Source organism: Oryctolagus cuniculus, chromosome 2 (assembly GCF_964237555.1).
Source record: "Oryctolagus cuniculus chromosome 2, mOryCun1.1, whole genome shotgun sequence".
In the NCBI taxonomy this organism is placed as follows: domain Eukaryota; kingdom Metazoa; phylum Chordata; class Mammalia; order Lagomorpha; family Leporidae; genus Oryctolagus; species Oryctolagus cuniculus.
The window spans coordinates 19,050,131-19,075,555 of record NC_091433.1 but is presented as its reverse complement, the minus strand read 5'-3'; the positions used below and the strand labels follow the sequence as shown (position 1 = coordinate 19,075,555).

At 42.0% G+C, this 25,425-nt stretch overlaps 1 protein-coding gene across 10 annotated transcripts in view; it reads left to right on the top strand.

The window, feature by feature from the left end:
- Window positions 1-25,425, top strand: part of PPARGC1A (PPARG coactivator 1 alpha) — a 705,391-nt gene that overhangs the window by 615,012 nt on the left and 64,954 nt on the right. For 3 of the 10 annotated variants that reach the window (XM_070069601.1, XM_070069600.1, XM_017350536.3), the window contains exon 3: window positions 18,182-18,224. The exons of the other annotated variants lie outside the window; for them this stretch is intronic. In XM_070069601.1, coding sequence (XP_069925702.1) covers window positions 18,182-18,224 — 43 coding nt within the window. The remainder of the gene's footprint in view (window positions 1-18,181; window positions 18,225-25,425) is intronic. 10 annotated transcript variants of the gene reach the window in all.

The window sequence follows — 25,425 nt, the reverse complement described above, 5'->3', positions numbered from 1 at the left end:
TTTTGGAGTGTGTGTGTGTGTGTGTGTGTGTTTCTATTCTTGAGGCACAAACCAGTGCTAATTGTCATGAAATTCTCCAAATAGACTCTGGCAAACTCTGCCTTTTGCACTTTAGTTAAGTGGACAGTGAGAGAGAGAGACAGAGAGAAAGGTCTTCCTTTGCCGTTGGTTCACCCTCCAATGGCCGCCACAGCCGGCGCGCTGCGGCCGGCACACCGCGGCCGGCGCACCGCGCTGATGTGAAGGCAGGAGCCAGGTGCTTCTCCTGGTCTCCTATGGGGTGCAGGGCCCAAGCACTTGGGCCATCCTCCACTGCCTTCCCTGGCCACAGCAGAGAGCTGGCCGCGGCGCCGGCCTTCTGTTAACCCCCTTTTTTTTTTTTTTTTTTTTTTGACAGGCAGAGAGGACAGTGAGAGAGAGAGACAGAGAGAAAGGTCTTCCTTTGCTGTCAGTTAACTCTTAATTCATTGCTGGAACTTTAGGGAAGAATGAAAGCTGGACACTTAGTTCAAATTTTCCTACAATAGAGGCTTTAGAGAGTTGCAGAAAGTAAATTATTGAACCAAATTTGCAGCTTACTGACAGGAAAAAGACGAATGAAATGCCCTCACCATTAGCTTGGGAGAAACTCAAAAACCTGTTTCCACAGTAGTTGATATTTCTGTGCACCACAGGCGTGAGTAGAACTGATACAAGTCTTTTTTCACTTTTGAGAAAGTCTTAGATGTGTTCGACTCCCCTCATCTTTCTTCAAATGGCCCGAAGACAAGAAGGCATTGCAGGCTGTATCTGCAATCATTTCGACTTCCCCGGCTAAGTTCCTGACTTCAAGACCTGGAGACAGCGCTTTGGATATGCTAAAAAGCACAGTGCAGATATCACTGGGGATTATTACTAAGGAGAGTCTTTTCATCTCCTATCACTTGGGATGTGGGTGGTCACAGTTTCTCATCCCAGAAGCCATTTGCTGGCCAAAGTACTTGATTTCCATCATTGGCATAGCTTCACATGTCTTAATGCTTACGGATTTGCAAAGTTCATCTATTCGCTCGCAGATTTATGTACTCATATTTATTTTTGGCCATTAGGATTCTTAGCTTCCTGCAGATCTCTGGGCATACTGTGGTTAAGAGTAGATGCAGGGGCCAGCGGCATGCTGTTCCTGGTTAGTGATGATGAGGCTTTAAAATCAAGTGAGAGAAGCTGTCTGCCACACAGAGCAAAGCAGGGGTGTTGTGTACCTGCCTCTTCTCTTGGACCTCATGCGCGGATAAATTCTGCCCTTCTTGCATTTGTAATCTCCGGAGATGCCTTCACCCTGAAGTGGAATTTTACTGAAGAACATTTCTCCTGGGTTCCCACCCAGAACCCAGGCATGGGGTCCAACAAAATGCAGGGCCGTGGGGCAGAATGTCTGACTTTGGAAGACCCAGAGTTCACAGCGTCCTACAACACAGTGTATTGAGTGAGATGATAGCGCGCTCCTTGGACCTGCTGTGAGAAAGCAAGAGGGTGCGAGCCCAGGGGAAGAGAGCAAGGCCAGCGGTGGGAAGCGCTTTCGCCACTGGGGAAGTCTCGCGGGATCAGAAGGCTGTGCCCCCGGCGAGGCGAGGCGAGGCGTGCGGGGCATCCATGGACGGGAATTGTTCTGTTCCGTTTTAGGTCTGTTGACCTTTGTGTCTGAGAATGAGGTTTCGGTCTGGCTGGAGGGGCAGACACACGTTTGGCCTCTAAGAGACACCCTGGGATCGTGGCTTTTCCGTCTCTAGGAGCCTTCATCGCCAAGTGCAATCGCATTGCCTCACGCCTGGGACAGTGCTATCCAGAGGCTGCCCTCCCGCAGCGGAAGAGACCCGAGCAGGAAGAGCTACTCACCCCATCCCTCCTCTCTGCGGAGGTACCAACCGTCACAGCCTGCATGCCTTACTCAGTTGGAACTTTTACAGATCCCTCTAATACTCCAGGTTAAATCTCTTCTCTCCAGTGCTTTCAGGGGACTTCATTTCTGCTTTTAAATGGCTCTTGCTTAGAGGAAAAAGTGCCTCTGTTCTAAGAATGCCCTTGGTTTTTCCATGGGCTCTTGGCCTAGGGACATTAGCTTCTCTGGGTGTCATCTCATCTACTCAGATGTGCAGTCTGGGCTTCCATATTCCAGACATAGTTCTCTTGGGTGTCCAGGGATCCTCGCCAGCCCTGATTCTGTCCAAAGATCTCATGTCAAGATTCTCTTGTGCCTTGCCAGGCCATGCTTAGGCAGGGACACTCTGCGCTCCTCTGAGCTATGTATCTCAGCTTCAGCCTGGCTTTTTTTCTCTTAGGCAATGCTGCCTGATGGGCAGGTTCATTTCCTGTTCCCACTGGAGAAGAGTCTGGAAAAATGCCTGGGAATTTGAGCACAGCAAAGCTTTATGGGATAAGTGGCTTCTTTCCCTTGCTAGTTTCACTGATTCCAGGGCACTGCATGTAGCAGGTTTGAGATTTACCTTAGGTCACCATGCCACCGCCCAGCTCATCCCGTCACCTGCAATCCCAGCCAGGGAGCTGGAGTGACTGCCCCTGTCCTAAAGGAATTTGTGTCAGTTTCTCCTGGGACAAATCTAGTCTGGACTGCTTTGCAAAATCTGTTCCAACTGAAAATTTTGAAAAAGACATTCTGTCCACATGGTACCCAAGAGTTTTCTGTGTTTAGATGCATTTGGAAGTAACTAAATGTTGCCTGCTGTTGGCAGATAACCCTGTCTGGGAAGCCATATAGCGCAAGCCATGCCCTGCTTAATTTGTCTTTGAATGGCAAATGTGTTTCTTCTCTGAGTCAGCAAAAGGGATGATACCCTCCAAGAGGACTGTGTCACCTCCCTGCTGCGTTTGTGGTGTAGAGAAACAAAACACGGCGCCTACCTTTTCCCTTTGGCTGCCGGTTCATTTTTATTTCTAGCTACACGTTTCGTTGAAAGAGAAGATGTATGTTCCATAGATAGGACACACGTTGTACTTAATCAGAGTGGCTATTTTTATAATTCACACTAGAGGACCTCATTTCTCTGGCCATGATTAACTTAGTATTATTAATTGTTGGAAACATAGCTGAGAAATACACCATTTGTAAAAATGTCTCAGAGAAGCTAAACCAGATTGAGAAAATTTCCCTCTCGTGGAATACATTTTATTCTCAGATAAGCTTCTCTTAGCCTCACACATGCCTGCTTCCTTTTGTTTAACATACAATTTACATCAGTCTGGGTATCTGTTTTCGGAGCACATCGGTTGTCAGAAGAAATGATGTAGGGCGTGAATTGAGATGATGGCGACAAGGCAAGCTCAGTGAGACATGAGAGCCAACCAAAGGAGACAGACACCTGCCTGAAGTGGGAGAACACTCCAGCAAGCACTGTGTCTGGATCTCTTTGCTTGGAGGCCGGTAGCCTGTTCTCTGCTTCTCTATAGCTTACTATAGTCATTTTGCAATATCATACGACATTACAGAAATCAATTCTTGTACTTTTTAAGGTAAGGAAAATATGTAAATGACTTTGAAATCGTGCCAGTAAAATGCTTTCCTAGCAAGTTCGGAGCCTGAGCAAGTTGGCTGTTTTGATGCATCTGTACAAGCGCCTATGTGGATTAGTGCCTGCTGATGTGCGAGATAAATGAGGCATACATACAAACACACACAGTTTTAGATCTACAGTGTTTTCACAGAGTTTTGATTTATTGTGCAAGTCTTTCCCATGTAGTAGTACTAACGGAGAGGTTGCTCCATGAGATTGTAGGCATCATTACATCACTCGTGACATCACTTCCTCTAATAAAGATACCACTGTTTTTTTCTTGTCAATCATAAAAGTCTTTGGCCACAGGGACATCGGTCAAGCTAAATACAGCTTAACGGAGTTCACATTGAGTGATTCTTCACATTAGTTTAAAATGAAATTGCCTGTGCTTCCATGTTTGCCTATGCTTTCCATATTTGTTCTACCCTGCCCCCAAATAAACCACTACCCTAACAATGCACAATTCACTTATGTATGTTTTTGTGGTTTTTTTTTTTTTTTTTGGCCTGCTAAATTGTAGTAGAATCCTTCCCTTTATCCTCTCATTTTGTTTGGAGAACATTATAAGTCAATCACCAACCTTAGCACTTATAAAAAGGATGATGAATTGTGCTCCTTGGGTTTGGAGAAAGGATTTCAGACCATGTCCAAGACTGAGTTCCATACATCTAATTTTGCTATGCCCCACTTACCTGTTTCTTCTTGTGGAAGCTCCCTTGACTGGCTCTGGCACCTTTCTCCTGAGAATGGGCAGCTGGGGTTTCCATGTCTGTGTTCTGATCCTTAGTTAGGCTGTGACCCCTCATTAATATTCAAACTTGGGAGATTTCAAAGACTGCTGTCCTCCGTGACCACAGTAAGCTGCCCGGCTCCCCTGGTACTACCCACACTTATCCTTTGTACGAAGGCATTTGTGTCTCTCTTCATGTCCCTTTCAGGAGTAATTCTTTCCCTTGTTCAATTCTTCTCTTCCTCTTTATGGCTGTCATAATAGCCTCTGATGCAGTCAGGCAGCCGTGACCCTGTCCATCACTCACCTGCAAGCTATTCTTGAACCAATGGATGGTCCCTGAGTGACCGGATTAATTGTGCCAGCGGTGAACCTTTCTGCCCGACCTTTCGTCCAGTAGCATAAAATCTGATTCCAGGCTTTGTGCAAGGCTGACTTCCCCAGCCATCTATGTGCCCCTCCTGGAGCCCAGCAATGGAAAGTAGGGAATTGGTGCAAATGAAGTGTACAAGGTGAGATAGAAGAAGGTGTGCAGTCAGAGGTTATCAGAAATTAAATCTGTCTTTGAGTGCCGTCGGAAAAAAGTCTGGAGGAGTGAGAATCGCAGAGAAATTCTCCATAGATACCATTTCCATAAACGGTATTGTCCCAAAGTGCTATTTTCAAGACTGGTTGTTTTGGTCTGTCTTTAGCCGGAGCCTTCACCAGGCTCAGGATAAACTATTAAGGGCCTAAATTTAGGAAAGTATTTGTAGCCCTCTTTGGCACAAAGTGAGTTGTTGCCACATGTGCAAAAGAGCATCTTCTCCATTTGGTAAGGCCTTTGGACTGTGGTGTGACTGTCCAAGGGACAGCTTTTTGGCTGTATGTCTTCTGCTGTATTCTGTGAGGGAAGTTCAAAAAGTCTGTGCAAAATAGAATACAAAGTTCAGGTTTTTTGGTGCAAAAATGTCTTGAAATCCATGCATGATTTTCTCATAATATCCATTTCTCATAAACTATTTTTTTCATGAAAAAATTGTACATGGGTTTCACGATTTATTTCACACCAAAATAGACATATCTTTTCATTCAATTTTTGAGGAATTTTTGGGACCCTCCTATCACATTCAGAAACTACATAAGGATGCTGGTAACTTGTCACCTCCTCAGTGCCTAGTGCAGTGCTAGGCATATTCTAACTCTCTCTAGTGCCTATTAGTGGATGAGCTTACAGCAGTTCTGCCAAGCTGAGAGATGGAGAGACAGGCACAGAGACAGAGAGACACAAACTGAAATGGCCTTCTTGGCCATTGGAACAAGTCACGCTAAAAATAAGACATATCAAAGACCTGAGGGCATGTTCTCCAAGAGACCTTTGGAAGCAGAGCCAACAATGACAGCAGCGTGTGCTGTGCCTGCCAGAGTGGTTGTGCACTAACCTTCTTACTCACCGGAAAGACTTGATGTTCGGATATAGGGGTGGCTTTAATGGCAGTTGGGAGACATGTGGCTTCATTGGCACATAAAGGCATTGCTAAACATCTCCTGGAGACACAGGGCATTCACTCCTGCCCCCAGCTGAAGAGGGGACATTTCTCATGTTCAATAAACAGCTAAAGAATAGACATCTCTCTGGGACTGCAGAGCATTCGAGTGACTATTGCGCTGTGCAAAGATCCAGTTGTCACCTGGGAGCTCATGCAAATATAGGGCCACTGATTCCCAATGTAGGAAAGTACTGCAAATTAAAAGATAAGTTTACTTTGGTGTTAAAAAATTTTGTTTAAATTGTATTGTCTTCAAAAGATTCATGGAAACTACTACGGAAAAGCTATGCATGGATTTCAAAAATTTCCTTTACCAAAATAAATTACCTGGTCTATTTGAACCCTCTCAATGAATTCAGCCTTCAGAGTTTTGCAATTATTTTGATATGTTGTTTCCTTGTCTATAGTGGCAATGAGAAAGATTTATCTCTTGTGGAAAAGTGATTGCATGATTGTGTAAGTTTACTGAGCTGTGGTTATACAGCAGTAACCTGATTTCTTGGGCGAATCAAGTCCAGGAACTAAGCAGACATCAAGTGGAGCAAAGATGGCTAATTCCTCAAGGAATTTGGGCCTTTGAGACCTTGTGAATGTTTTTGGCCTTACTTTCCTTTATAGGTTGTGAGCATAGGAACCGGGCTGAAAAAGTCACTTGGAGAGGCTCAGTTCCACCTTATGTTCCTTCCAGTCTCTGGTTTCTGTTGTGCGATTGCAATCATGGACATTCTGACGGTTGTAGCAAGGGCCTTGGTGAGCTGTCTTTGTTAGAAGGGAATAGTCTGCCAGTCCTAGATGTGGAATGATTGGTATGTTCTAGTCCAGCATATTCTTACGCAAGACACCCTAATATGGAAGATGACTTCATTCATTCTTAAATGGCCCCATTTATAAGCCACATGCCAAGCACTAATTTAGTGGCTCATAACAGCAAACTGTTTTACATATATCATGTGTGACACATACGGTTTTCCTTCAGGTGTGAAAAAGAGAGACCTGAACCATTGATTAGGAGATGAAGGGGTGAGCTCTGTGTTAAAGTTAGGAATGGAGTGCCGTGAAGATGCAGGGTAGTAAAACTGTCTGCTGACAGGGTGAGCAGAGAGGAAAATTGATCAGTATTGCTAGATTATTTACTCACGAGATGTCGACTAATCAGAAGCTAACCATCCTTATAGTAAAAAGTAAACTGCATTTCCACCACTTAGCAGGAAGACAAGAAAAAAGGCTGCACGTAGTAGGTTCTTCCTTATGTGTTTTAATGAATTAGCCTTCTAATGGGCCCTGTCTACCTTGGGCTCCGCAGGCCAACATCTCATTAGAGTTTAACAAAACCAGTAGAATTAAATAAGAAGGATTCCTCCATCAAGAACCCCCAGGGCAATATCTCTTAGAGCAAATGTGACAAATAGAATCAGAAATGAATTAAATAGTCAGCTACAGCAGGCCAAACTTGTGCAAAAAGAGGCTCTGAGATGACCCAAAATGGAAACATATTGCAGTTATCTGCGTTCCCAATGCAGAACGAGCCTGGTTGTATTGAAGATAATTCTCTAGTGCCTGCTGTTTTTAGCCCAAGGGCAAGCGTCTCTAAGAGTGTTTCAGCATCACATCCCTTTAACCTGGCCTAACCAAGTAAGCCAATAAGCTGTCTGATTTTCCTTGTCCATCCATGAGCAAGAGAGATAGCTAAAACAAACCATTTGCAGGGAAAATGTTCGGCCTATCTTGTATTAAGAGCTTTTTTCATATAGATTTTTAAAACATCCCAATATTAAGTGTTGCCTGTCAGAGACCAAAATGTCAAGCTTTGCTGTTTTGAAATTGTAGGCTCCTGGTTATAAAAAGAGGATTTTATAGGCCTAGTCTAATGGAAATAAACATTACTCCATTACCTTCAGTAAAAACCAAATCTTTACAGTTCAAGCTATCATTATTAATGTCCACGAGAAGAAAGAAACGTTTCCAGGGGTTTATTTATTTATTTTTTAGGCGAAGAAAGACTGGTGAGCTATACCATAGCAAATGGAAGTTTTCTTAAAGCTTTCTCCTCGATGACTTTGCAGCCTGTAATTTAAAAGCAGAAAGCAAAGAAAATGCAGTTTTAAAACACTAGGCTGGCAATTCCTGCTATCTTTATTTCCTATATATTAACAACTGTTGGGGAGACTATTGCTTTCCCAATTCTTGTCTGTCCGTCTCTATAGGGTGTTCAGAAACAGCTCCCTCGGTTCCTCATCGTTAGTACCTTCTTACGTGTGTATGTGTGTGTGTGGTGTATGCCTGGAAGTACAGTGTGGGCTGTGTTAGTTTAAGCCCTGTCATCACATGGATTACAACACTTACCAGTGCATTCACTTCTACTCAGTTCATTGGAGACAATGCTGTCGATCATCAAAGTGTAAAATTGTTCCTGGGTTGACCGGTTCACCTACATTCAGGAGCCTGTGTTTGGCGATTACATATGGCGTGGCTTTCAGTCAGAGGCTGCCAACCATGGGAGAGTTTTTGAGCTCACGTGATGTGCAAGGTGTTATGTCAGGTGCAGTGGGGCCAGAAAAGGGTCCAACATGTGGCCTTGCCTTTCAAGGAAACTTGTCGCTGAACTGCAGAAATGAGCGCCCATGCCCCGTGCCATGGTTTGGGTGTGGCCTGAGAGTTCATATACAAGCTTGAGTCCAAGGGGGTGATGCTGGGAGGTGGTGTGGGACCTTCAAGAGGTGGGATTCAGTAGGAAGTGATTGCTTTTGGGGGGCACTGCCCATAGAAATTGATGTAGTTCTTGTGAGAGGCTGATTATGAAAGAGCACATCTGATCTCTGGTTAGTTCTCTGGTTCCCATCTCACCATGAGATCTCCCTCTGCCACCTGCAACCATCATGGTGCAGTCCTGAGATGACTCAGCCAGAGGGCCCTCACCAGAGTTGGTGCCATGCTCCTTGAGCTTTCAGCCTTCAAAATTGTGAACCAAGAAAACCTGTTTTCTTTATACGTTGCCCAGTCTCCAATGTTTTGTTGTAGAAACAGGATATGGACTATAGCAGTCAAGGAAGTTGGGGACATTTATAGAGATCCTGCCATGTCCCAGGTCCTCTCTTACAGAGTCTGATTCACCTGAATTACTAGCCTTCTCGTAAACATTTTATTGGGCTCCTGCTAAGTGCCAAGCACTACCCTTAGTTATGCATGCTTTCTGTCTTCCCCTGCAGATTAGGAATTCAGGAGTTAGTATTTAACCAGGATTCAAATTTCCGGGTTCCCTTTGCTTTTCCTCAATGTCATTAAGATGAAATTGGTATTTTCTATCTAGCAGCCTCAGAAACACTGGCCAGCCACTTGGCCATCTCTGAGAATCTCTTTGCTTTATTGAGATGCTGTATTAATTGGTAAATGATCACATGGTGCCCGTTTCCTTGGGGGCCAGGAGGTGGGGCATGGGCACTCATTGCTCTGCAGTGGCGGCCTGCTGCCAGTGAGGTGTTCCGTGCTTTGCAGTCTTGTGCCTGATCTTTAGTCGCCTTTAGGACTGGCTGTTAATCTTTTGCACAAGGCTGACACTGCAGGACTGTGCATACTGGGTTGCCTAACTCTTTGTTTGTGTGCATCCAGGGATCAGAAACCAGTTTGCTATTTTTCCTCCAAGCCACAAGCCTTGGGTCACTGTCTCTGTGTTTCTGTGCTTTGTTCTCCAAGGGCACTCTGCTGCCAAAAGCTTCCTTCTTGTTCTTGTGAGGATGTTCACTGTCTTACTCTTTGAAGACCACTGAATTTATATGACCAACTGAATTTATATGATTCCAGCCTGCTTCTTCCGCTCTGCCAGTGTGGACCCCACTGCTTCTGACAGCAGCATATCCCATATGTTCCATACTTGGTTATGAGACCAACTGTTATTTTTTTCAGTTCCTACTTTGAGCCTAGAACTTTGCCAGGAACTATTGTATGTAGAAAAGTCATAGATGGGTTTTAGGGATTATTTTGCTTTATGGGGAGACATATAACACAGTCAAGACAATAGGTGAAATGCATATTGTCCCTGTTATAGGCACCGTGAGGAATATAAACATTGATGAAGTAGCCCCTGCCTTCAATTTCCATTTAAAATCGATGCACCCACAAACAGATGATCATTGGTGCAATATAAACAAATTTACAGTTTTAGAAATGGGGATAAAACCATTAAATCTGTGAGTGAAGAGGGAAGCCAGTCTGGTAGAGGTGGTCTCTAAATCAGATCTCCAAGATAGAGAGAGATTTCCACCAACAGAAAACAAAGGCAGGTATGCCAGACATTAGCATACCTACTGTGTGCAAAGATTTATTAGGAATGATGTAATTTAAAAACAAAAACCTGTAAAGGGTAATGGTGTATGTAAAGCCAGAGTGGTGAAAAAACCCAAGAAATGACGGAAATAGGACTAAAGGGACTGGGTAAATAGACTCTCAGATCTGCACAGTCTGAATCTAAGGAAAGATTCAGTCCATCTCACTGAAGCCAACTCAGTTTAATTGACTTCTATAAGGAATGTCAACTCGTGTCAGTACAAAGCCTAGGAAGACATTCCATGGTTTTTCAGGGACCAGAGACTCCAAAGAGTTTTCTGGAAGCATCATGGAAAACAGAATTGCAGCCAGGGATCTAGGGAGGAAGCTCTTGTGGTTTCTAAGCTTGAGGTAATGGGCCTTGAATTAAGGGGGTGAGGACTACAATGAAAGGTAGGGATGGATGTGGGAGATTGTGCAGAGAGAATCGATAGAAATCTTTATCATGCAAAGTGATAGATTCAATTCTGTGGTGAGAGAAGAGGGGGTAAAATGGCTGTGGTTGCAAGCCTGGGTGATTTGGAGGACTGAGGATCAGTTAACAAATAAAATAGAACCAGAGTGTGTGATCCAGGGAAGGGACAAAGAGGAAGGATCCAGAATGTTACACATGTAGATTGTCAGTCAGGTAGGGTGGTTGCTATTGTAAGTCTGTGAACAAAATATGATGACTGGCCTTGGCCATGGCCAAGGAAGGCTTGGAGAGGAGGGAGGTCTAGAGGGACAGACTCACTTGGCAGATACCTTGGAGGAGAGATGGCAGGGATCCCCTCCACCCCACATAGTAAGGATTTTTCACTTCTGCCTTGATAAATTGATAATTTCCCTTGCCAAAAATAATAGTAGCTCTTTGTGCCAGGCTCAGGGGTCAAAATCATATTTTATTGTAAAACAAACAAAAATCCTTTTAGTTTTAGGTATTTTAATTTAACAAACTAAAAAAAAATCATAATCTCATCAATTCTCATAATTACCATGGTGGTTTACAGGTGGCACCTCACTCACAGTTCAGAAAGGGAGGCTTAGATAAGCGACTCATCCAGGGCCAAGTCCCAAATGTAACCAGAAGAGCTGAGTAAGATTGCCTAATCCCAGAACTTAAATTCTTAACCACTCCCTACACTGCCTCTTAATTAATACCTCTATTGCCAGGCGCCCAGCTTCGCATCCCCTCCTACTCGAAGCCTTTTTCAAATTTTCCAAATGCCTAGAATTATTTCTGTCTTCTTGTTTTCAATCCTCCTGAATTTTAAAATCACAGGAAACTCTCGAATTCAGGAAGTGTTCCCTGATTAATTCCACCTCTACCTAAAACTCTAGTAGAGACTCCACCTGATCTCCTGCGAGTGTTTTTCATGTTATTTAGTGGAGAGTTCAGCATGAATCGAAACTGCCAGACTATACAACAGGCCAGAGCCCATGCCCTGTGGAGTATCCAACTGGAGGTATTTTTTTTTTATCTGCAGAGGAGTGCACTTAAAATCAGACATTAAAATCATGTGGCTAGGACCTCTTAGTGATATTCCTTCACGGCCAGTGTGGATGCTTTTGATACTGTGGACTGTTTGGGTTGGCATTTGGTTGAGAAGGAAGGGAATTACAAACATTGATAATGAATCCTAAACTTGGCTGTAAAGTCTTTTATTGAACTCCTGGATATGTGTTTGTAAACTTGATCCAGTAGAATATATCTGTAAGATAAGTCTCTTGAGAGACAAGTTTAATGTGGAATATAACTTTAAAATGCAATTGAAAATATGCATATTCTCCAAACTATTTCTTATAAATCACACTTAACACTGATCATTTCACTTCCTTTAGCACCAAGTCATTTTGCATTTATAGCTATGCAGTTTTCCTTTTCTTACTATTTTCACTTTCTCTACTCTTCGGTTAAGACTGACACTGTGCCTTGTTCATCTTTTTCTTATAGACAATTCTTTGCATGTAATAGGAGTACAATTAATACATATGACTGCATGCTCTTTCTTCATTTAAATGATAAGTAGGGATGATGATTTTTATATTTTTTTGTTTCTTGTGTTTTAGCAATTCCTCAGTTTCTAGTTAAAAATTTGGTACACAAAAGATAGTAGCAGGCTCAATAATGAATGCAGGCATGCATGACATTTAAATTGTGTTCTTCTAAACTATCACAGAAATATTTCTAGGGGACTGGAAAAAATACCTGAGTAACAAGATCTGTTGAGTAGCTGCCACACTGAGTCTCGTGACTATGTCAAAATCTTCAGATAGGTCAGTCATTCCATGTGAACTTGCTCATTCTTTGTTTCTAATAATACAGGCTTTTTTGTGAATTGATGTTTAAGATAAAGTGGTGCCCATTTTGCATTTCTGGTTATGTTTACAAAACAATGTTTTGGTGCTGTCTAAACATAAGAGTGCTCACAGCCACTCCCACTGCAGCACACTGAAAAAGGGCTGTTATATGTCTTTGGCCTTAGTTTGAAATATGTGGTACTTAGAGGTCATAGTGTTCTGGTTTGGGTAGCAAATTATTGATCCGGGTATTATGGTAACAGCTGTAGTGCTGATTGGATGAAGATAAATATCTAAGAATGCAACCAGTAGTACCTGTCATGATTATTTTTCCTTGGAGCCTGGTCAACTCACAGGGGCTCTGTAACAGTGGTCAGCAGGTGAAATATCATCAAGGGTCTCATTAGGCAGAGTGTAGGCCTGTGTTACTCAGTTCCTTTGGTTCACTACCATGGCTGTGGATTCTGGCCCTCATCCCTTCCTGCAGTCATCGTCGTTTTACTCTTTCTTTAGGTTTCCTTGACCTAGAAGTTTTCAGTTGCCCCCACTCATTTTTTGGTCCCTTCTTGCTGAAGAACAGTATGATTGGTCATCATTCTTCTGTTCTGCGGCTCAGTGGTCTTCCTCTGATGCCATCAAACTACTTTTGATTTTTTTTTTTTATATTTACTCGTTATTGTGTATCTTTAAGGTGAACAGTATGATGTTCTGATATGTAGATGCATGAGTGAAATGATCCTCTAATCTAACAAATCAGCACATGCATCAGCTCACATACTGATTTGTTTTATGGATGGTGAGAACACCAAAAATCTACTCTCAGCAAAATTTAGGTCTACAATACAACTTTCTGAACTGTAGTCATGTGGTCTATTAGACTCACTGCGTATAAATGTAAGTTTGTACCCAGTGGCTCACTTCTCATTTTTTGTCCCCTTCTTCCTATACCGCTGTCCATAGCCACCACTCCACTCTGAGACTTCTTAATTGCCCAACACAGAGCCCTTTGTTTCAGGCCCCCATTCTTTTTGAATTTTCTGTGCTAATCGAATACTCTCCATGGACCAGGATATAATGAAACTTTTTTTTTTGCTTGGCATTTTATTTTAAATATTTGAGGTTTGGCTAATGTTCCTCTTTTCAGTTTCTCAATTTCCTTCCTCCTTTTTGGACCCATCTTTCCTCTTTCCATTGCTAGAAAATCCTAAAAGTACTTCCCCCTTACATTTGCATTCTTCAGGTGGACTCGAGCTAACGGACAAGGCGAATGCCCATCTGCAATGATTCCTCAATGGCTGCATGTCTGAGTGTCATGACAACATCACTGACTTAAGAACCTTGCATTGGACTGACCTGGGAACTAGTATTTTAAGCCATGCTGGCCTTCCCTAACTGACAGAAGGGTTGATAAAATGATGGGGCTCTGATTATCACCTCATTCCCTAGGAATCCTGTATAGTTGATGGTTCATTTGAAAATGTACAAGAGCAGACTAATATTAACAGCTATTATAATAATACCTTAAATTATATTTCTTAGTATATGTTTTATTGTATAAATATATACATTTATATATTAATTTATACTTTAATATAAATTAAAATTTATACTGCTAATTTATATAATTTATATTTATATAACTATATATTTATATACATTAATTTATATTTTTATTTTTAACTCACAGAGCCAGTCCCTACAACTTTCACTGATTCTTCCTGTCTTCCTACAGGCACTAAAAGATGAATTGTTTGTGGAGAGGAACTATGTCTGGGGATTAAGGGGTTTGCTGGTCCATGAGTTAGTAATGGCAGGGTGAAATTTCACTCACCATCTCTTGCTTTCTGACATTCAACAGAATCACAATTTTGATCCATTACCTCTAAATGGCACCTTTCATATGTACGGATGGACTATCTTAAACCTTTAGAAACAAAGAGGGCCACATGTGCACTTTATAACAAGGAAACCAGCACACAGAGGCACTTGCCCAGGCTCCTTCTCTCTCTTCTTTGTATCCCAGGACTCCAAAGGCAGTGTCATCAGATGGTTAGGAGAGTCAGAAAGGTGTGTGTTTCAAATCCTAGCACTACCAGGTAATTGCAGTGGCACCATGGGTGGTTCTTCTTCCATAACGTACTTCCTGCCTCTTCAGGTTACTTGTTCATTCAGCACACACTAGCTGATTGCTTATCGCATGTGACAGTCTTCTGGGGATACCGTTGTGAAAAGGGGAGTAAAAAACCTGGCCCTTATGGAGCTGATGTTCTAAGGGGTTTGATGTATTGGAGGGTTGTTGATGGAGCTGAATGAGATAATGCAATGACATGCTTTGTACAGTGACTGGAACAGAGTAGGGATGCAATAACTGGTTTTGTACAAAAGGAATGCAGGGTCTATAAACACCTCGAGGTGATGGCATTTGCCTTTCATCTATAAACACATGTATGAAGATTGTAAAAGGAGTATTATCAAAGCATTTACTTTTCCAAGAACCATTTCATCCCATGGAAACCATTAAAAATTAGCTACAATAAACTAGATTTATAATTTAGTAGTTGGGATTTATGATTTAGAATTGTTTAGTTACAGACAATAAAATTTTAAAAACTGAACTGTAGCCTAGCCTTTTCAAACAGAAGCACAGAAGGATACCATGGCTGATGGAATTGAGGAAAGGAAGGAATTGATGAGAGGGTGTTGAATGAGCCTTAGCAACAAAGGTATCTGGAGCCTGGAACTAAATTGCAGGAGATTTCAGGTCATGAAGCTGATTTCAACAGGATTCCCTAGAGTTGTGTGCTGGTCTTGGGGTGGTCAACCCTGTCGGCTCTCAGGGTTTATCCAGTAGAGGACAATTTTGTAAAAGGAAATCATTACTATTAAAACACATTGAGCAGTCAAGAAACAACTCCTGACAGCTAAGTGTCTTAAAGCTGGGAGAAGGATCTTGTCAGCACCCAATGCTTGACATTACGGAAAGTAATAGGGATTCTTGTTCCCAACTAAATAATGGGAATCCTACCACCCAGTGGCAAGCCTCTGAAATTTCATGTAGTCCTTAAGTTTTAGTTATTTTATTATTTTACATATATATATGCATACCTTTTTATCTTATATATACATGGAGTCTTTAGAAAGTTCATAGAAAATACATATTTTATAAAAAAATTATATTGACTTCAACATTTTTTGTACCATGATAAACTTATCTTTTAATTTTACTGTTCCATGAACTCTTTGAAGTACCCTTATACATACACTAAATATATATATATTTTTAAATTTCATCCCTGATCTCTGTGCCACATTGGTATTTGTCATGGAGCATTAATTGCCTTTTCTGTGTCGACACAATTCCAGAAACATTTACAGAGCTTCTATGATAAGTGTCTTTTCTGGGCCTAGCAGTGTGTGGCTGTGGGGATGTGGAGGGATGTGTTGCATTACATTCTGTCATTACATAGATTTGCTGTCCCTGAGAAATCATTCAGGTATGTCTGCCAAGAAATATTAGCCTTCTCATTCTTTTTATGTTTTCAGATAATATATATAGAAATAATATAAGGGAAGTGCTTAGGTCAATGCTTGTACTTAATTGGTAGTCAATAAATGACATGTGGTCAGAACACCCAACACCCTGGACTTCTCGGGTAGGTCTGTACAATCAAAAGTGTCCTTGGGAACAAACTCCATGAGAATTTGGCTCAAGATTCAAATTCCAGCGAGGGAGTGTCCAACAGCTGTCCCTGGGCTCTGTGCCCACCCCTCGGTGATGAGGGCAGAGTAGGGTTTCCATTTGCTGGCTGCCTAGTGTGGATCCAGAGTGTACCTTTAGTTGAAGGTAAATTCCATGTGGGAAGGGCCACGTCTGTTCTGTAGGCCGCCGTACCCTATACTTAGCACCATTCCTAGCACATGGTGTGCATGGAGTGCACGCTTGTTGGAAAAGTGCTCTAGTTGGGTTCCTCTAGACAGATTCCAAGGGAAATGACTAAGCTACTGCTTGAGTGGCTATCATTAGGGCATAATTTTCAAAAGCAATCCTAGAACGGGCAAGATGTATAATCTCTGTCATGAAATGTAACCTTTGCAGGGAAGACAAGCGACCACAGGGTGACATCTCAGAGTGCCCTGCAGCACTGAGCACCGCCCGGGCCTCCCTCTGTTGTGGCTGATGAGCATCAAGATGCAGAGGCATTTTGTATGTTAAAGTAAGCCACATTTAGTCAATGATGTTTGCAATGACTAATGAGTCCTGGTAAGCAGAAACCAGGAAGCAGAGGCCCACGCTACAGAAAATATCTGCACACAGAATCCTCACCCAGAGTGCTGGCTGCAAAAGTTCAGCGTTTGGCATTTTCAACAACTGCTGTTTGATTTTCCTTTATGGTGTGGTGGCAAGTTCTGCAAAGGCAGGAAGCTCTGATATCTATTGTGTGAGCGCTACTGGATGAGGATAGGGGATATAAGCGTTTCCTTTTATGTTATAACTGTGGTGGCAAACCTCCAAATACCATACTTTTCTTTGGTGCAGGCTGAGAGAAACCTACTGGTAGTTACATGTCTAATGAGTCCCACAATATAACAGTAGTGTAAGCATTCATTTGTTTGATGGCTGTTAGTTGCCTATCTACCCTACGTCTGGTCCGGTCACCTTTTGGGTTTTTCTGGCTGGAAGTCACAATGTGTTATTTTGTTGTAACGTATCTCTTTATGCACCTTTTTTGCTTGCCTGGTTCCTTTTATCAGCCAGATTTCCCCTGCTACAGACTTCTCGCCACCTGTCAACCTCAGGTGTCCTAGGACAGCTCAGGTGCCTACCCCTGTGCCTGGAGCAGCTGTGCTTTTTCTCATGATTCCTCAATCTGCCTCTTTCTAATCTGCCCTGCCTGCCACGCGGGATGGGAAGCTGTTTGGAGGTCTGGCCTGTGACTTTTCACTAAATGCAGCTCTGTTACTTAGTGTCAGAAGCATAGTAGGTGGTTATTATGTCAGTGGAGAAAGAATGCAAAATGAGGAATTAAATAAGTCTGAAATTATTTTTGATCATATTACGCAAAGCACAACACTTAAAGACATGTCAGCATAGTAGGAACTCACTGGCCTCATGTGAGCTTTGGGTTAACTCAACCATTGTCAACATATTCAACAGGTGCTGTTTGAACGTGCGCTGTGTTGACATTACCAACTCTTTGGAGTAAAAAATAAGTATTTAAATATATAACTCATATTGAAAACAGTTTGTCTCGAGTGTCAAAAGGTAGACTCTTCTAAGACAATAAGGATGACATGGGTGGGAAGAGTCTTAAAAATACAGTAGTAAAAGATTCCATGTTATGTAATGTTGAAAAAGACCTTTTCCTTTCTTTCTCTGTTTTTCTTGATGCCTGCCTTTTATTCATCTGGGTCTTAGCCAATGTTTACGTCTCACAAAGATCATATTAGTGACTTGCAATACACATTGCTAAGCATTCTTTAGCGAGCAGCCTTGCTTTGGAAGCAGACATTTTGGTGCGTGCTTGCTTTTCAGTATGAAAACACTTCTTGATGGGACAAGGCCACCTTTGTGTATGGAGTTTTTAATTCTTTTTTCAAGCTATGTTTCTCTGCTAAGCCTGTGGAACTTCTTGACTGCAAGCACTCACAGGCGGGCTAGGCACAGCTGGGAGTCCACTGCAAGCTTGCATGAATTTCTGGTAATTGACTAGGTGTATAAACAAGTTTTATGTGAGAGTGTAGATATGCTTACAATGTGCCTTCCTTCCCAGGTCAGAGGGAGAACCTGAACGCTTTCATATATCCAAACATTTGGTGAGTTCTCTTTTGAAATAGTCATCAAAGGGATTTCTATGACCAAAATGATATAGCGCTGCTAAAAATCCTGTGGCTGGATAAGAAATCCTTTGCCTGGATTCCTGGCAATAGTACTTAAAACTAAAAATGGTTCTCTTTTCTCAAAACTAGCCTGCACTATCTGGGTGACTGATCTGACACTAGCCACATAGTGAGGAGTTAGCGATATTTTCATTGTTTTTGTCTTACTTTGTTGACTGGATGATAAAGTCTTTTTTTTTTTTTTTTTTTTTTTTTGACAGGCAGAGTGGACAGTGAGAGAGAGAGACAGAGAGAAAGGTCTTCCTTTGCCGTTGGTTCACCCTCCAATGGCCACCGCGGCCAGCGTGCTGCAGCCGGCGCACCGCGCTGATCCGATGGCAGGAGCCAGGTACTTATCCTGGTCTCCCATGGGGTGCAGGGCCCAAGCACTTGGGCCATCCTCCACTGCACTCCCTGGCCACAGCAGAGAGCTGGCCTGGAAGAGGGGCAACCGGGACAGAATCCGGCGCCCCGACTGGGACTAGAACCCCGTGTGCCGGCGCCGCAAGGCGGATGATTAGCCTTTTGAGCCATGGCGCCAGCCTGATAAAGTCTTTGATGATAATAAAAACATCAATAATATTTAAAATTTATGGAAGTCCTATGAGTGCCAGCCAGTATTCTAAGCCTTTCCATGTTTTAATTCATTTCATTAAGCCTTTTCAAAAACTTATAGGGCAAGTATTTTATTATCATCATGGATCTGAGCCCCATTATCCCACTGTAGATGGGGATCTGCACCTGAGAAGAGTTAGGCAGCTGCCCTAGATTCTCATTCTAGTTCCTAAGCAGTCTGACTCCTGCTCCTGCACCCTAAGCTTCTTCGTTGTTTGCCTTTTCCAGATCTCTCCTACTTTTCTTCATGGTGACTTGCACAAGGAAGATTCTCCAAAAGTAGTAAAGCATTGCTTTATCAAGTAATTTTCTCTTCATTTGCATTATTTTACCAAGTTCTTATATGTCCTTCTAGGCAGATGATAAAGGAGACCTGTGAATATCTTAATATTCTTGGTCAGAGTATAAGTATAAAGCAGGTATAGCAAAGGATCCTGCAGAAACCCATGCTCCTCGTCACCACTGAACATTCACAGTGGCTCTGTGGTTAGCAAGTTCTGATAGGGAGTCACATCTGCCCTCCAAAGTAGAGATTTGTTTAGTTCACTTCCTCCCGCAAATGGCATCTCATTTATCTGCAGTAACATAATACATATAAATTAGGGAGCCCTTCTTTTCACCTGTTTAGTACCAATGATTCTTCAGCACATTGTAATAGAGCATGTAATACATAATGCTCCTGATGTAAATACCGTTTATAAGCAGTTTCCAGTATCATCTCTCTGACTTGCACATCTTTCATGTTTTCCACTACAAAAGATGTTTTAGAGAGCCTTCAACTAAAAAGGATTCTTTCTATACAAGTGTATTCCATACGGTTTGTGGGAAATCGAGTGAAGAGAGGACTTCATTTTGGGGCAGAAAAGTTTGAAATCTGCCCACACGATGTCTTCAAAAAGTTCATGGTAAATGTGTATTATAAAGAAACTTTGTGTAGAATTCAGAATTTTTTGCACCAAAATAAACTTGCCTATTAATTTCCATTTCCATCAAGTTGTTGAACTTCTGTTGTACTTAGTTTTTATCGTGCTATAAAATGTTTAAAAGCTGTGCCCATGTCTTTGCTTGTTTTTTTTACTAACAGAGAAAGATACAGAGAGAGATGGAGAAAGGCAGACTGTCAGAGAGATCTCCCATTTGCTCATTCACTCCCAAGTGCCTACAATGGCTGGAACTGGGCTGGGCCATAGCTGGGAGCCAGAAATTCAGTCCAGGTCACCCATGTGGGTGGAAGAGACTCAGCTGCTGGAGCCATCACCTGCTGTCTCCCAGGGCCAACTTTAGCAGGAAGCTGGAATCAGAATCTGGAGCCAGGGCTTGAATCCGGCTTCTCCTTGGTGGGATGTTGACATCTTACCCAGATTTTAACCACTAAGCCAAATGTCTGCCCTGCCCTTGTGCCTTTATTTATTTATTTATTTATTTATTTATTTTTACTATGGAATCCTTCCAACATAGAAAACCAATATTCTATATACTAAACACTTAATTTAAAAAATTCTTTACAAATCTCTTACATGAAGAGTAACACCTGCGAATGGAGATTTCTCATAGTTCCAGAATCAAAACAAGAAATGATTTTGACTATAATTACCCTCACGTAGCTCATCCTACTAACCTGTAAATGCTACAATGCATCATAAATTCCCTGCCAGCAGTGACAATCTAGTTGAAAATTGAGATAATTGGTATACACCTAGGTGCACAAGGGCACACATATGCAAGCATATGCTTACCTATAGTATGTACCTTTATCCATCTATTTTATCACGTAGATAAAGGCTCACAAAAGCATCCTGATAAAAAAAATAAAAACCAGGCTTCATAGAGTATGTGTAAAATGTGACATGTGTTAAAACGGTTTAAAATAGTTAGGTTGGGGTGCTTACCCACTATCTCAAGGAACAGGAGCACTCAACCAGGATTTTAAGGTTTAGAGAGTTCTGTGCAGAAATCAGGTGGGCAAAGCATTTTATATTAGAGAGATCATAATGAGGAAGTAGGAGAGTGAGACAAATATTTTAAAAAGGAAAATGAGGGCCAGTGCCGCGGCTCACTAGGCTAATCCTCCGCCTTGCGGCGCCGGCACACCGGGTTCTAGTCCCGGTTGGGGCGCCAGATTCTGTCCTGGTTGCCCCTCTTCCAGGCCAGCTCTCTGCTGTGGCCAGGGAGTGCAGTGGAGGATGGCCCAAGTTCTTGAGCCCTGCACCCCATGGGAGATCAGGAGAAGCACCTGGCTCCTGCCATCGGATCAGCGCGGTGCACCGGCTGCAGCGCGCCGGCTGCAGTAGCCATTGGAGGGTGAACCAATGGCAAAGGAAGACCTTTCTCTCTGTCTCTGTCTCTCACTGTCCACACTGCCTGTCAAAAAAAAAAAAAAAAAAAAAAAAAAAAAAAAAAAAAAAGGAAAATGAGGAGAGAAAGGACTTGCAATGTTGATGGGAAGTAGGCAGAAGAGAGAGTGAGTGAAGTGGCTAGGAGAATATGTGTGGCCATGGAAACCCAATGTCTGGGCTGGGCGGGCCATGAGAAAGTGGAAACCTATAGAGACAACGCAGTCAGGTGCTTGGCAAATCCCTGTCTCCCCAGATCTTCTGGTTTATTTTCTTAACATGGAAATTTCAGATGAAATTTTCCAGTTTAATGTTAATATCTCACGTGATAATGTTTTTACGATTGTGTAGACCAAAACCACTTTAGCCAAACAAAATCTATGTCTGGGCCAGTTCTGGCTGGAGACCTCCAGTTTGCAACCTGAGATAGAATTAATGAAAAGGGCGGAAACATCTAAGTCTTAATTCAGAACAGGCCGGTTTGCCTGTCTATTGGAGGTTCCTTGTGAACTGGTTTTCTGCTCTGCGTGACAGGGTTGGGTACTAGAGAAAATGGGCTCACTTGATGGAGAAAACTAGAATCTTGCCAGTCAAACTGGATATGGAGACCAGCAGGTTGAGCATCGCATCGAAGGGTGTTGGAGGCAGGATTTCAGGCTGCAGCATAGGCTTCTTCACGCACAGGGACATTTTCACATCTTGAGGGGATTCGTGTGCACATCTGTGTTTGAGTAGCAACAGGCTCAGTGTAAGAAGGATTTTCCAATATCGGAGAATGGTCATTATGAAACTAACCAGGCATGGCTCTCAAAAAAATCCTTTTGCATGAAGCTAACCTCATCTTTTTGTTCCATTTTTCCATGAGCTTTTGGAAATAATCTTTCGCTCAGTGTTCTTATTAAATAGTCTCTAAAAGACAAAGCACAAGTTTGAGGAGATAACAAAGTTTCAGAGCATCTTTACTGCAGCGAGTGGAAAATGGAGCCAAAACAAGGGTTCACTCTTACGGAAGCTGGAACAAAGCCGTTATTATGGTAATGTGGACATATTTAGTAATGCATTTCACAGTGTTAAGTTCTTTGCAAGAACTTGGGGAGACAAATATAAGGCTCAACCCAGGTAATACATTTGTTTGGTAATCAGTAAATTATCTTATATAGTCAGTACATTGTTGAATCCTGGACAACATAAGATCTTTGCTTTCACATGTTTTTGCAATATTGTACTCAGCCTCAAGTATAAATTGAATAGAGTGACCTTTTGGTACTCTGTAAAATTGACTGCATTTCCTAAGATTCTGTGGTTTCAATTACCATAAATTTTTGATATTGGGTCCACAGCTATTGAATTGGCCCCAGCATAACAATATCTTCTCGTTGGTTCTGATAATACAGTTGGCAGTGGCCCAGCATGTTGTCACTCTCATGTGTGTGAACGTGTGCATATGTGTGCGCCTCATCAGAAGTTCATGTCAAGTACAAGGACAATATGCACTTTACCCAAATCCAATCCAGTCAGCCAGTACTTTGTGAAATGCACATGATTTCAGGCCAAGTACTGGAAATTGTCTTCTAGGTTGCTAGCTGGGTCTTGAGCCTCTGAGATGGATAAGTCAATTAGTGGTTCCTCAGTTTATTAGCAACTTAATTGTCAGAATGTAATGAAATTTCTGAACTGCAACAACTCATTAAAAGTAATGAAACATGTGACTTTTTTTTCATAGAAAAATATTCAGTGAACTGTGTTTTCCCCAAAGAGATCTTGAAAATAAAATTAAGTTCAAATTCATACCTATAAAAATATAATGGGTTTGAAGTCTGCCATTGGTATACTGCTCTAAAAAAAATCAGGGTGATTGAAAAGGGTGTGTTCAGACTCCCACTCTGCCACATTTGTTGTGAGTTACTTGATCTCTCCCTAAGCCTCAGTCTTCTCATCTGTAAAATGGTGATATGTAGTTATTTCAAAAGATTTTTATGCAGATAAAGGGAATAGTATTTGCAAGGCACTCAACTCTCTTGAGTATAGCAAGAGTTTAGCCAGTGACTACTGCTGTCACTCTTTGTCCCTTGCCTTTGTCTTGACATAAGTTTGATGTTATTTTTTCCAAGATTAAAGATGTCATCATTAAATAGCATGCAATCCATTGTATAATCTACTAGAAAGAACACGGTATCTTGCTGTCATGCTTATATTTTATAGAAAATGATCATTTCTACCAAAGGCAAATATGCTTTTTAGTTCCCTGGTAGATTGTGGTTGCTTTTATTTGTCCTTTATGGCAATATTGCTCTGATCACTGTCACAGGAGCTCAAAATGAAAATCTTACTTCTCTTTTAATGCTTTGTTATGCCTATAACTCCCAGAGAAAAGCTTGGCAATGTTCAAGAGTAAAGAGCTATTGAGTGGTTGTGAATGGTGATTAAAGCTTTAATTCAGATTTCAAAGGTAATAATTATTTTCTGAAGCCCACAGCCCAAACAAGCAGTATATGAAAAGAATATTTCATTTCCAAATAAAAGTGAAGGCAAAATTACGAATTATTCCATTTTCCTTCTAATTCCCATTTCAGATTCTCATTTTTGTTTTTTTTCCCTCACATTTCATTTTGTTGTCTATTTTTTCTTTCATTCAGCATTTAAGTAATTAGATTAAAGTGTAGACCACTGATTCTACTGGGCAACATGATGATGATAAGGAATGATCTCAACATCTTCATTGCTATGCCCCTCATGCTGAGACACCTACCATTGTAAAAACATCTTCTAAATCCTCGGATGAGTAGAAGAAGGAATTAATGAGTAAAACCAAATAAAACACAAACACAACCCCCTTCAGTCACCTTAAATATGTCTTATGGCTTCTTTCTCTGCCTTTGTTTATTTTTATTTTTATTTATTTTTTTACGGGCAGAGTGGACAGTGAGAGACAGAGACAGAGAGAAAGGTCTTCCTTTTGCCGTTGGTTCACCCTCCAATGGCTGCTGCGGCTGGTGCGCTGCAGCCTGCGCACCGCGCCGATCTGAAGGCAGGAGCCAGGTACTTATCCTGGTCTCCCATGGGGTGCAGGGCCCAAGCACCTGGGCCATCCTCCACTGCACTCCCTGGCCACAGCAGAGAGCTGGCCTGGAAGAGGGGCAACCGGGACAGAATCCGGCGCCCCGACCAGGACTAGAACCCGGTGTGCCGGCGCCGCAAGGTGGAGGATTAGCCTAGTGAGCCACTGCACCGGCTTGTTTATTTATTTATTTTTTAAGATTTTATTTATTTATTTGAGAGTTAAGAGTTACAGACAGTGAGAGGAGAGACAGAGAGAAAGGTCTTCCATCCACTGGTTCACTCCCCAAGTGGCCACAATGGCTGGAGCTGGGCCAATCCGAAGCCAGGAGCCAGGAGCTTCCTCTGGTCTTCCATACGGGTGCAGGGCCCAAGGACTTGAGCCATCTTCTACTGCTTTCCCAGGCCATAGCAGAGAGCTGGATTGGAAGAAGAGCAGCTGGTGCTAGAACTGGCGCCCATATGGGATGCCAGTGCCGCAGGTGGAAGATTAACATACCGTGCCACAGCGCCAGCCCCTCTCTGCCTTTGTTTCTAAAATATTATAAAGAATTTAAGTAAGAGGCCAACTAAATTTACTGAAGACTGTTTTTCCTAACAGATGAATTCTTTCTTTACTTGATCATTGCATGAAACTTTTCTTTTATCATATACATCCCCTGTTTATATTTTCTGTGAGTTGATGGTTCTTCATTTTTTAAATGATATTTTTGTCCTAGTTCAGCTACTCTAATGAGAAGGCAGTATCTATGAGTCCTTTCTAGCTATCATAAACAAATGTATTATTTAAGTAGCTATGTAGTAATTATTATGTAAAAGAAATTTAGCCAGTGTAAAGATTGTGATATGGCTCATTTTAGGAAATAGATGACATTTTTATAGCCTAACCTTTCTTAGGATTTCTTCTCAAGTTTTGTTCTCTTATTGACAATATAACATTTTGAAATGTTTTTAAATAAGGGCCATTAGAGAAATAGTGGAAATATCATATGGTGTTTCATGGTGCCCCTTATACCCAATAACTCACTTACTCCTTATTACAGGGCTATGCTAGCTCCAGTTTCAGGGTTGCCAGGACTGGGTCACAGGACCCAAATGCCTGCCCAAAGCCATATGTGTGCCCACAAAGGATT